The sequence below is a fragment of the Neoarius graeffei genome, chromosome 20 (assembly GCF_027579695.1).
Source record: "Neoarius graeffei isolate fNeoGra1 chromosome 20, fNeoGra1.pri, whole genome shotgun sequence".
NCBI classification, from domain to species: Eukaryota; Metazoa; Chordata; class Actinopteri; order Siluriformes; family Ariidae; genus Neoarius; species Neoarius graeffei.
The window spans coordinates 2,107,438-2,119,308 of NC_083588.1; the positions used below are offsets into that span (position 1 = coordinate 2,107,438).

An 11,871-nucleotide genomic window follows, 5' to 3' on the forward strand; every position below is an offset into this window, starting at 1 on the left:
CAGGTTAGGTTAACTGGTGACTCTAAATTGAGCGTAGGTGTGAATGTGAATGGTTGTCTGTGTCTATGTGTCAGCCCTGTGATGACCTGGCGACTTGTCCAGGGTGAACCCCGCCTTTCGCCCGTAGTCAGTTGGGATAGGCTCCAGCTTGCCTGCGACCCTGTAGAAGGATAATGCGGCTAGAGATAATGAGATGAGATTTATTTATTTTTAAAGATTTGGATGAAGTGTGACTTCTGAGAGTTTTTCTGTTGTCTGTGACATTTCACATAACACGCCAGTGTAACTTGACAATCGGATTATTTGCTGTTAGAAACTTTGGAATAAAGACTCACAACTCGGCTGAAAAATATTAATTTCTAAGTTTTAAAAAAAATCAGTCTGCTCATGGCAGTTTTGAAATTTTTCAGAAAACTTACACCAGAGGAGTTAAATATAGAGCTGAGTGGGTGTTTTTTTTTTTTCCTCCTCAGTAAGGCTGACATTTGTTTGTAATTGCCCAAAGCCTGTTTCCTGGTATTGATGTGGTTTATAAAAGGACAGTGTGCCGTCCTCGCCGCAGGCAGTCTCGGGTCGATGATGGTCACTATAGAGAGATAAAGATGTACAGAATGGTGATCAATAACATATGCAGGAATGAGTTTAGCTTTTGTTTTACATTCCTCAGTAATGCTGTGTCTTAATGCACAACTAATGAGTTGTCGCACTCTGCTATTCGATACCGATCTGTAAAATACCCCCTGCATCCCATTGGCTCGTGAAAGACTGTCACCTAGACAACTGTATGCAGGGATACAGATAACATACACCCCATGTGTACTTTGTCTCCTACTCAATAATTAAACCACCACTTCCTTGTTCCAGCAAAGCACTCAATCTAACTGTATGTGCCTTTTATTTCCCCTCTCTCTCTCTCTCTCTCTCTCTCTCTCTCTTTTACTGTCTCTCACACACACACACACACAAAACCAGTACTCCAAGGCTGACGATAGCTGAGGCAAATCTGTTTCTCTTTGTTAGGACAAGCTTGTGAAAAGTAAAAGATGTTGAGGAGGACAAGTTTGTTCCCCCACCGGGGCGCTCCTCTGGGGAACCTTGATCTAACCTATGATGAGATCCAGGAGGAGATCAAGAATGGTGAGTCCTGTGTGTTTGACTGATCGTTATTAAATATTTAATTTTGTCTGACGTATTTGTTGTGTGAGCAGGGGAAGGGACATTTTACTACACAGGAAATCAAGAAAAACAGTTGTTCCGTATGACAGAAGTTGCTAAAGTTACCGAGTTATTATAATTTAATTATTAATAATTACTCTGAATTAACTGATTCATTTGGTCACTTGAATTGAGACACTGTTTGCTTGGTTGCACGCTTACGATATTGTAGCCAAATAACAAATTAATCGTGATAATTTAATTCCAGTATTAATAAAACTTAGAAAAACATCATTTATAGGTCAGTGATAGAAAAGTTTTGTTTTGTTTTCTGTATGTGAAAAAAACCTCTTGTTGCTCCAATAAATAAAAAGAATAAATCACTCTAATAAACAAATAGTATAAAAATTAACATCAATTGAATGCTAAATAATATTAATAAATATGTAATAAATGAAAATAAAAAGTAATTATTAAACATATAAGGAAATATGATATAAATTAGACATGGCATGATATCACTTTTTCTTTTCCAATATCAATACTGAAACCTCGAGTATCAGCCAGTACTGAATTTTTTCTTTTTTTTTGTTAAAACAACCACACACATTTTTACAAAAGCACATTGCAGTTAAACCATTTCACTCGAAAATGACCCAAATTGTAAAAATAATCAAGCAGAAAGTACAATTATATGAAAAGAAATAAAAAAGAAAAAACAGTTAAGTTTGTTTATTTCAGAAATGAAATTTTTACAAAATCCAGTTCCAGACTTTTCCATTTGTAACAGGAGCTGATCTGGACTGGGAGTTGGATCCATGCCATGTCTAAAATTTAAAACATGTGTACTGTGTGTGTGTGTGTGTGTGTGTGTGTGTGTATATATATATATATATATATATAAACCAAAAATATGAAACTTTTAATTAATAATATAAAGTTGAATACTTGTCCAAAAATGTTTTCGCGTGAGACTGTCAATTAATTAATTCATTTTATTTTATTTACTGATGAAGGTGGCCTCTGGCTGCAGATGTTTTGAGAACCCCATGTAAAAATAGATGTAGATGCTCACTAACATCACTTGTGTTTGCTCAGACACGCATGAGCTGGTGTCTGAGCTTGTTAAGCTCTCAGCCAGAGCCAGAATGCAGGCCATACGAGCTCTGCCCATTAGTTTCCACGAGCGGAGATATGTCAGGTGATAATACTTTTCTCTATTCATTCAGGAATTCACTGCATGTGAATGACTGAACGAGTTCATCTCATTTTTCCACTCGTGTTCAGGGGCAGAGTGATGTCAGTCAAACAGTTGAAGAAGAGTGACATGCTCCCGACGTGCTGCACCGACTGCCATCAGCAAACCTCCCTGGTAATGAAGACACGAACCTGAGTTCATCACACTTCTTCGTGATCAATTTGAGCAACACTGAGGCTGAGCTTTTTCATTTCAAAACATTTCCTTGTACTCAGAGACTCTCTGAAAAATAGAGGCCTAGAGCAGGAACAATAAAACCAGGAGGACGAGTGCGTGAGAGAGAGATTTCACAAAGCTGTACTTATGGACTTTTATCAGCGTTCTGCTAAAAAGTAGTTCTAGAATTCAAGGTTTTGTCATCTCCATATGCCATCAGAGCCATGTAAATTCTCTCGTAAACCACAAATTCCTGCCTCTGAAAAAGTAGTTCTGGCTCTAAATATGAAATCATTTCTATTCCAAGCAATAAATGAAGTTATATTTATTGTCATAAATATAGTATAGTTGAGAGAGTTGAAATTTCAGGGAATTACAGTGAAATTGTTCTAGTCAGTGAAGCAATATTTTAAGACAGTTTATTTTTGTAATGATTTGACTTTAATGTGGATTCCAGTGAAGTTCAAGGTCTAGAACTAACCAGGAAGTGATTCTCTCATCAGTTTTTCCGTAGGTTCAGTGCTGGCGTGGCCATGACCCGGAAGCGTTTGGCGATATGGCAGGATGCTCTGAAGGAGATCGGCGGACGCTTCGGCACCTCCGTCCTGTCCTACTTCCGCTTCCTGAAATGGTTACTCATGTTCAACATCATCTCGCTACTCATTAATTTCTGCTTCATTGCCATCCCACAGATGGCCCACAGCCCCAACTTCACATACTCGGTGAACTTCAGAGGTCTGGAGCTGCTCACGGGAGCTGTGAGTTTATTTTTACTCTGTCAGAAAATAGTAAAGTTGTTCCAGGTGTATAAAAGAAAACAAAAATAGAAAGATTCTTGGGCAAAGATTTAATTTTATTGCGAATTTTCTGAGAGATATTAGTGCATTGCATGTGAAGTGTGTCGAAACATGTCATGTGCAGTAAAGTGCACTGTGGCGTGTCTTGGTTTATGATAATTTCTGTTCAGTCGTGCGTTTGTCTATTGTGCATATGGGTCTGTCTCAGAAACTGGGTACTGTGGGGGTCCCCCACTAAATATGCTCACAGTCAATAAACTATACGGTTTTGAATGGTGATGTTGGTTTTAATTTGAAATAAAATGATGAAAGAAATAATACAGATAAAACTAAATCTTTGATGTGAATACTGTGTTCAGAATTTGGCAAAAATTCTGCAAATTTGTGGAAAAATTTATCTGGGACATGATAAATGGTTGACTACATCACATTCCCTTAAAAAGGCTGTAGTCCACTGAAAAGTCTACAGTTATCACTAATTGTATTTTAAGTTGTAACTTTATACACCTAAGGATTGGTGCGCTCACAGAATAATCATAACCGTAATAAAACATCATGCAAAATATTTGATCACCGTCGTAACTCCATTTTCCCCACACCCAAAACCAATACGATCGTGTGTTTTGATCTAAACGGAAAGTCTCAGGGTCAAGGTCACTACTTCACCAAAAGTAGTAACTTAAAATCACTACGCCATATAAACATTTAGTTATAAATCTGTGATTTTGTTTTTTAAAACGAAAGCTGAAAGTTAGGTATAGAATATGTTTCTTACAGAATATGTTACGATGGTAGCTGGTCTTGTATGAATTTCTGAGCTATAAAATGAGCTGTGGTCTATTTTTTACCGTAGCGTGTTATTTGTGTGCAGGGAAGGACACACATTAACAATTTGCATGTATAGAATGGAATTTTCCACTTCAGCAGTTAGAACCTGATCGTGCTTCCATTTGCGGTCTTTCTGTTACGTGGGTGATCTGTTCGGACGTTATCACTGAAAAGGTGAGTTTTGACAGTTTTATTTTGTTTTAGTCTTGCAGTATAAGGCAATAGAATGTTTCTTTTTCATCTTACTTTCATATTTCGTAGTGTTTGCGTATTTTTGGCCAATATTTTGCAACCGTGGTCAATTTAGATTGAACTTTTGATAGAATCTACGGCCAGTCATTTTGCCCCACCCCCGCCTCGCGCGCCGTCCGGTGCGGTAGTGATGTCCCGTTGCTCGCGCGCCGCAGTAGAGACCCGCGCGACCTTCAGCCGGTACAGTCGCTGTTCTTTTACCATCGCCGTTATTCTCATCTTTCGCCATATCAAACACCCAAAATGTATCATATGATTCATATTTAAGTGAATAATCAGTTCAGTCATCATAACTTGGCATTTTTAACCCAAGCAATCAAAAAGAGGAAATTTATTCAATATTTTCACTCATCTGTGAAGGAGGGGCTTTAATTCTTCATGATGTAATTATTTTATATGTAAATCAATTTTACAAAAGCATTTGAATTATAATAAAAAAAAAATTTCCACGGTGGAGGCCAGATAAAGCAAGATGCTATCTTTATTCTTATTAAACATGACAAAAGAAACATTGTTAGGTAAATGAAAAAAAAAATAGTAAAATTAGAAAATTTATTTTTTGACCATAATGTCCCAAATGAGAGAGCAGTTTCTGAGACGGACCCGGATATACTTATCCAACCTTCAGCATGCAGAAAAGGTCTGATGTGTGTAACAGAGCACTTTCTCCTACTCTATATCCGTGGAGACACTGAGATCACATGCTTACTGTACATGTTCTTATTTTTGTTCAAACCTTTTTTTGTAACAGGAGAATTACAGTGGTGTGTATTTGCGTGTGTTGACAGGGCTACTTCAACCAGACCGTGTTCTTCTACGGTGGCTATAATGGTGAAGTTATTGTAAATCGGCCTCCTTACAACATGCAGCTGGCTTATTTCTTCACCATAGCAGCTTACTTGGTGCTTTGTGGAGTGTCACTTATTTACAGGTAATGTAGCACGACATTGCTAATTATGTCTTATGATGAAAATTACCTGGAATGTTAAAGGCTGTAAAATACACTGCCCAGTTAAAAAAAAAAAAGTCGCACATACCAGTATTTTGTTGGACCGGCTTTTGCTTTGATCATGGTGCACATTCACTGTGGCATAGTTTCAACAACCATATGCAACATCACAGCATTTATTTCTATCCAGAATTGTGTTAATTTTTCACCGAGAGCTTGTCTTGACAACAGAAGAGTCGAACCACTCTGTAAAGTCTTCTCCAGTATCCCAAAGACTTTCAGTATCGTCATCAGTGACATTCAGGTAGTCACCTGACTTTATTTTTTACTTCACTGATAGGGTCAGTCTGGACTCGTCAGACCACACAACGTTTTCCCATTGCTCCAGAGTCCAATTTTTCTGCCCCTTAGCAAATTGAACCCTTATCCTCACTAAAAAATGTGGGGGGGGGGGCATACAGCTGTTTAGTCCCAATCCTGTGAGTTCTTGTTGCAGTGTGTGTGAGAGATAAAATGCTCTTACTTTCTCTATTCAACAGAGCAGTGAGTTCGACTGTCAGGTTTTTTACAGATCGGCTTCAAGTGTTTAAGTGAGCTCTGATCAGTCAGTCGAGTTGTTTTCTGACTGCATTTCTTCCGTGATGTTGACAGTGCACCACTATCCTTCCGGGTTTTAGTAACGTGTTGGACAGTTCTTAACCCAATTACAGTCATTTCAGCAATCTCCTTAGTTGGGGCGTTTATTACCTCCGCCAAGGATGTTATGTTTTCGGTAGCGTTGGTTTTTGTTTGTTTGTTGGTTTGTCTGTTAGCAACATTACGGAAAAAGTTATGAATGGATTGCTCTGAAATTTTTTCCAGAGGTGTGACGGCACAAGTAACAATCCATTAAATTTTGGCGGTGATCCGGATCACCGTCTGGATCCCGGAATTTTTTAAAGGATTCTTGGTGGAGGTCTGCACTCTCCAAGTGCTTTTTTAGTTTATTTATTTATTTACTTATTGTGCTTGATGCAGGCCAGAAATTTGACCTTCTGAAACACAGTAACATCTTTTCCATGACTATGGGATAATCTTCCATCATGGTTAATAAATGAGAAGCTACTCACTGCATCAGTTTGGGTTGAAGAATGGTTGTCACCTGAAACACATTACTCACTGCAGAAGTAATCCAATCAAATGCTCTTAAATATTTGCTAATTTAAATTCAAATGATGACCTTTGTTTGACCAGGCAGTGTATATGACAGTTTATTAGCAGTGCTGCAGCATCTAAGCAAACACGAAACGTTTTATAGTGTGCTCTCTCCAGACAGGGAAGTGTTGATTCACTGTTAACAGCATGTAGTGATACCTGGTTGTATTTTTTGTTTCCTTAGCATGGCCAGATCCTTCCAAAAGAATTTTGTGTTGGTATCAGGCCCCGCCTACGGTGGCGCGTGGCGTCTTTTGTGCAGCTGGGACTTCAGCGTGGTAAACGAGAAGGCCATCCAGAACCACAAGAACAACCTAGGCATCCAGTTAAAGGTCTGACTGTGTTGGGTCGTATGAATCTTGCAGTTTAACAAGGTGCAAAGGTCGTAGTTATACATGAAGTTTAACGAGGCGGTTCCAAAAATCATTTTGACATGGAACAAAGAGAACCAGAGTAACAGAGATCAACCAAAAAAATGTCTCAAGTAACAGCAAACAGGTGAGAACAAACTTCAGAAGTGCAAACAAGGAGAGACACGGCATCATGTGCTATAAACATTCAGTCTTATATTACCTGTTCATATCCTGTTCCTGGTACTGTTACATCATGTGACCATGAGCATTTATAAATAACTACACTGAGGTAGTACAGGTCAGAGATATGGTGGAAATATCATTGAGACACTGGGTTTTTTTATTGTAAAAATGAGCACGAGTGTGAACACATGGAACAAAATGTATTGTCAAAGATTAAAAAAAAAAGTACAAAATTAAGTTGTATTCCCTGTTTCCATAAACGAGCCCTTGAACAAGGAGATGAAAGTGTCATATTGGACGCTCAGATTTATTTGACAGCTTTCCAGATTTTATTTTTTTTTTTAATCCAAAGCAACCTAAAATTGAGAAGATTAAAAAAAAGTGTTCTGGGTGACTTGGTGTCAGTCCTGGGATTTGAACGCACAACCGGAGCTCATCTGTGTTCTCATCCGTATTGTGCAGGAGACCTTAGCTGAACGGCTGCACAGAAAAGCATCAGTATCGACGTCCACTGTTCTGAAACGGCTCGCGCTTTATCTCTTGGCGTGGACACTGTGTGTCGGCCTCGCCGTCGGCTCCTGCGCGGCCATCTACTTCCTGCAGTTACACCAGGAGCAGCTGGTGAGCTTTTACTGTTTGTATTTATGTTACTTGAATTGAAAAACGTGATCAATAAACGTGATTGATTATATATTGTACAGAGAAAGGTTTTAATTAATATCTATATCAGTGTATAATCAAAGTATATAATCAATGACGTATTTAAAGACAATAATACACAAGAATTTTAGTGAGTTCTGTTAATACTAAACCAGTATTAGCCCACACAGTGAATTGTAGAGAAAATTAGATACCGTCTGTTCCATTCTCTTTCCTTTCATTCTGTTGTGCAAGGAAGCCTGTGTCTCATCCAAGACTATGCATGTTAGCAACAAGTAGAAATCAGAAAGCAAATATGCATTCACATTTTTTTAAGAACAAATGACTTAAAAAGATTAAAAAGCACTGATCCCCCCCAGGCGCCGGGTATTTCCAGCTTTACAGTTGGTTTAAATGAGGAGGCGTCCACGCTGATTGTGCCTGTCGTCGTGTCCCTCATCAACCTGATCGTCCCGCTCACCTTCTCCCTCATTAATACAGTGGAGCACTACACCAACCCCCGCACCAACATCTACATCGGCATCATGAGGTCGGCTCTGTAACGCTATTAAAGCCGTTTGAAACAAAATGTAAATGATCTTGCATTACAATAAATGGGATCAAAAGCAGTGTTAGTGCTATCATTACCCACTGGATCAGTTAGACACTGACAGCTCTGTAATTATCCATTTAATATGGCTCGACTGGATAGTCCGATGATATAATTAACTGTTTTATTAATATTTGATACACGTTAATGTGGTAACTGAGTAACCTATACATCTGTACGTAATGTTTAAATTCACCTTAACTTTACCAACAGAAAACATGATTTCAGGCAATAACAAATCATTCTCTTCTCATCTTACCTCCTCAGAAATGTCCTGCTGAAGATGTCCATCCTGGGAATACTGTGTTACTACTGGCTGAATGATGTTCCCAATACCATCTCCGTAAGTGTTATGAACGTTATTATTATATTGCGGCTATGGAAAATACTCCTCTCCGATTGGCTGAATGGCATCAATTCCCTGTACTGGGGTAGTGTTTTTGCTCCTGAAATTTAATAAATGTTTCAAAGGCAATAAACATGAATCACTGTTGATAGCGAAAGAATGAAAGTGGTGTTTTTGGTGTAAATTGAAAATAATTAGCACTATTATTATTATTAAAATCATTATTGTGTCAAAGGGGGGAAAATATGCTAAAATACGATTCTGAGCTATCAGGCTGAACTCGGTGGTAAATTTGAAACGCATGCGTCATGTGTCGGCTCAGATACGTCCGACATCATCATGGCAGAAAGAAGTACAGTACTGGCAAAACTTAACACAGAGCTACAGGCATCCTAAAACAGAAACCTTTCCCTTTTAATCATTATGAGTCTTGAATCGAGCCCTCGACAGCTTGTAAAATCCTCACCTTTTTGCTAACTTGCTCATGAGTCAGTTAGTATGCTACTATTGGCGGTGTTCTGATCTTGCTCTTATAACTATATCACTGTACAAGTCAGTCTGCAATTCATTACATTATGTTAATGGCATTGAGCAGACGTTCTTATCCACAGCGACATATGACATACCCAGAGCAACCTGGAGAGCAGTTGGGGGTTAGGTGCCTTGCTCAAGGGCACTTCAGCCATTCCTGCTGGTTTAGGGAATCGAACCGATGACCTTTTGGTCCCAAAGCTGCTTCTCTAAGGGTTGTTTTACAATCAGGGTACAAAGTTTGTGTCACAGGGGTCCAAAATTCAAATTGATTCAAACTGGTTCTTGTACCAGTTTTTAAGTGAAGGACGAGTTAAAGAACAGATTTCAGGTCATTTTTTGACGTGTGTGTATGGTAGTTTTGTGTAATCTGCTATAAGATAAAGAAGATGAAGTGTCGCTTTAAGCAGGGCTGGGAGAAACAAATGAAGTGATTCTCGGAGAGGACTTTTTTTTTTGACAATTCAGAATCCGCTACTTCCATAGTGCTTTTAAATATAAGGCTGTAAGCTTTGTGTTAGTTGTCTCTAATATTTATGTCCCAATATCTTGACCACATTTTAGGATGAAAATAATAATTTTAGATATGTTATTTTATATTGAAAAATGAGCTGTCTGGGAGAGGACATTTTTTTGACACAATTACAGACTAATTTGATCAAAATAGTCTGAAAGCTTACTGGCATTCAACATTAAAACTTAACTATGTTTCCAATGATATGGAACCAAATATGTGTTTTATGGTATAAAGAATGATTTAAGTGCATCCCTTTTGGAGCTACCTGTGGTCAAAAAAGCACTTTTTCTAAATGACACGAGTAATTTTGCTAAATATGACACATATTGCCATACATTCACCAAAAATAACGTTATCACCAAATTTTTTTTTGCATGGTAAATAGAGCGATCACAGGGCTACAATAAACAACCAAGTTTATTTAGTCAAGCCTTTTGATATTGAAGATAATAATTGTTAAATGTGAATTTTAGCTTGCGTACCCTGATTGTAAAACAACTCCTAACCATAAGGCCATGACTTCCCTTAATTCCTGCCATTCATAATGAGATCACACAAAGGCACAAAACAGCCAAGCGAACATAGCCAGCATTTTAAACAGGTTGACTGAACATATCCACTTTTTTAAGCAGTAAAGGTTACTGTATCTAGACAAACTATAACGGTGAACATTTCTCAGTTGCACCATCTGTTATTGTAAGGCTCTACAGAGCAGTCAAATGCTTTGAGGGTCCCAGTGGACTCTTTTCTGTGCTCGTAAACTTTTCCGGTACTTTTTTGTTAGTGTTGGGAATCGTTTGTGGGTCAGAGCGTGTATCGTCTGGTTCTAGTCGACTTCATCTTCTGCCTCCTCGGCTCATTCTTTGGAGAGTTCCTCCGCAAGTAAGCCCTGTCCTTCAGACTAAACTGCTTATTTGGAGAGTGTTATTTCTTAAAACAGTTGCATTACAATGTCAATACATTGTACAGCTCATTTTATTTATTTTATTTCTTTTCACAGCATAATCGGAACAAAATGCATCCCGAGCCTCGGCGTTCCCGAGTTTGATATTGCCACAAATGTACTCAATCTTATCTACGCTCAGACGCTCGCATGGTACGTTATACGCTACGTTCACACTGCAAGGCTTAATGCTCAATTCCGATTTTTTTGTGAAATCCGATTTTTTTGTGAGGTCGTTCACATTAACAAATATATGCGACTTGTATGTGATCCTCAGTATGAACGAAAAGCGACCTAAAAGTGTTCCGCATGCGCATTGCAGGATACGACGACGTCACACGCAGTGAGCATGGCCAGTGTTTACGGAAGTAAAACCGCCCGGTTGCGGTATGACCCATCCAATCTAGCTTGAATAGCTGCATCCCCCCAAATGGAAATCAGCTCCCTAACCTCTGCGTCCTTCCATTGAGAAGATTCAGAACCTTCACAGCCCGAAGCGTCCCTCGCATTGATGTCATGCGCAGGGGCGCAGATACGTTTTTTGAACTGGGGGGGACAAAGCTGCCAGCAAACCAACCCCAACCCCGATATGCCTGTCAAACTTGTTGTTAGTAACCATAGCAACCAAGCTCGAGCTCGCAACCTGTGCAGTCTGCGCAGCTCAACCAACGGAATATCAGTCTTTGTTTTGTTCTATGTGAGTTGTTGCAACTATGTATACACTGCTGTGCACCTCAATAAACCGAATGGTAATTAGTCTTTTGATTTTTCCGTGAGGTTTGCCTTATGCAAAGAAAGACAGCATAGACGTTTTTTCCTCCCTATAAGTGGGGGGGACCGAACGAGGTGAATTTAAATCTGGGTGGGAGTCCCACCCTCTATCTGCGCCCGTGATTATGCGCCATGTTGTTGTAACTTTTTTTGAGAGACCCGCCGCCTACTTCAGCACAGAATAGTGACGTTTGTGGCTTGTCGATGACGTGTAAGTCGGATGAATGCGACCTGGCGGTTCAGACTGAAGTCGCATATGAAAAGAGCGGATAGGAATCGGAATTAGGACCACATATCCAAACGGCCTGGGTCGGATTTGAAAAAATCGGATCTGTGTCGTTCATATTGTCAATAAAAGATCGGATACAGGTCACATATGGGCGAAAAGA

General features: G+C 39.1%; 1 protein-coding gene across 1 annotated transcript in view; it reads left to right on the forward strand.

The window, feature by feature from the left end:
* The first annotated feature begins 979 nt into the window (after positions 1-979).
* The window catches only part of tmc5 (transmembrane channel like 5), a 31,594-nt gene continuing 20,702 nt past the window's right edge, over positions 980-11,871 (forward strand). The window contains exons 1-11 of the mRNA XM_060901083.1: positions 980-1,137; positions 2,254-2,356; positions 2,443-2,527; positions 3,073-3,327; positions 5,235-5,377; positions 6,774-6,921; positions 7,588-7,746; positions 8,145-8,314; positions 8,642-8,717; positions 10,553-10,650; positions 10,769-10,864. Of these exons, the coding sequence (XP_060757066.1) occupies positions 1,044-1,137; positions 2,254-2,356; positions 2,443-2,527; positions 3,073-3,327; positions 5,235-5,377; positions 6,774-6,921; positions 7,588-7,746; positions 8,145-8,314; positions 8,642-8,717; positions 10,553-10,650; positions 10,769-10,864 (1,427 nt within the window). The 5' untranslated portion in view covers positions 980-1,043. The remainder of the gene's footprint in view (positions 1,138-2,253; positions 2,357-2,442; positions 2,528-3,072; positions 3,328-5,234; positions 5,378-6,773; positions 6,922-7,587; positions 7,747-8,144; positions 8,315-8,641; positions 8,718-10,552; positions 10,651-10,768; positions 10,865-11,871) is intronic.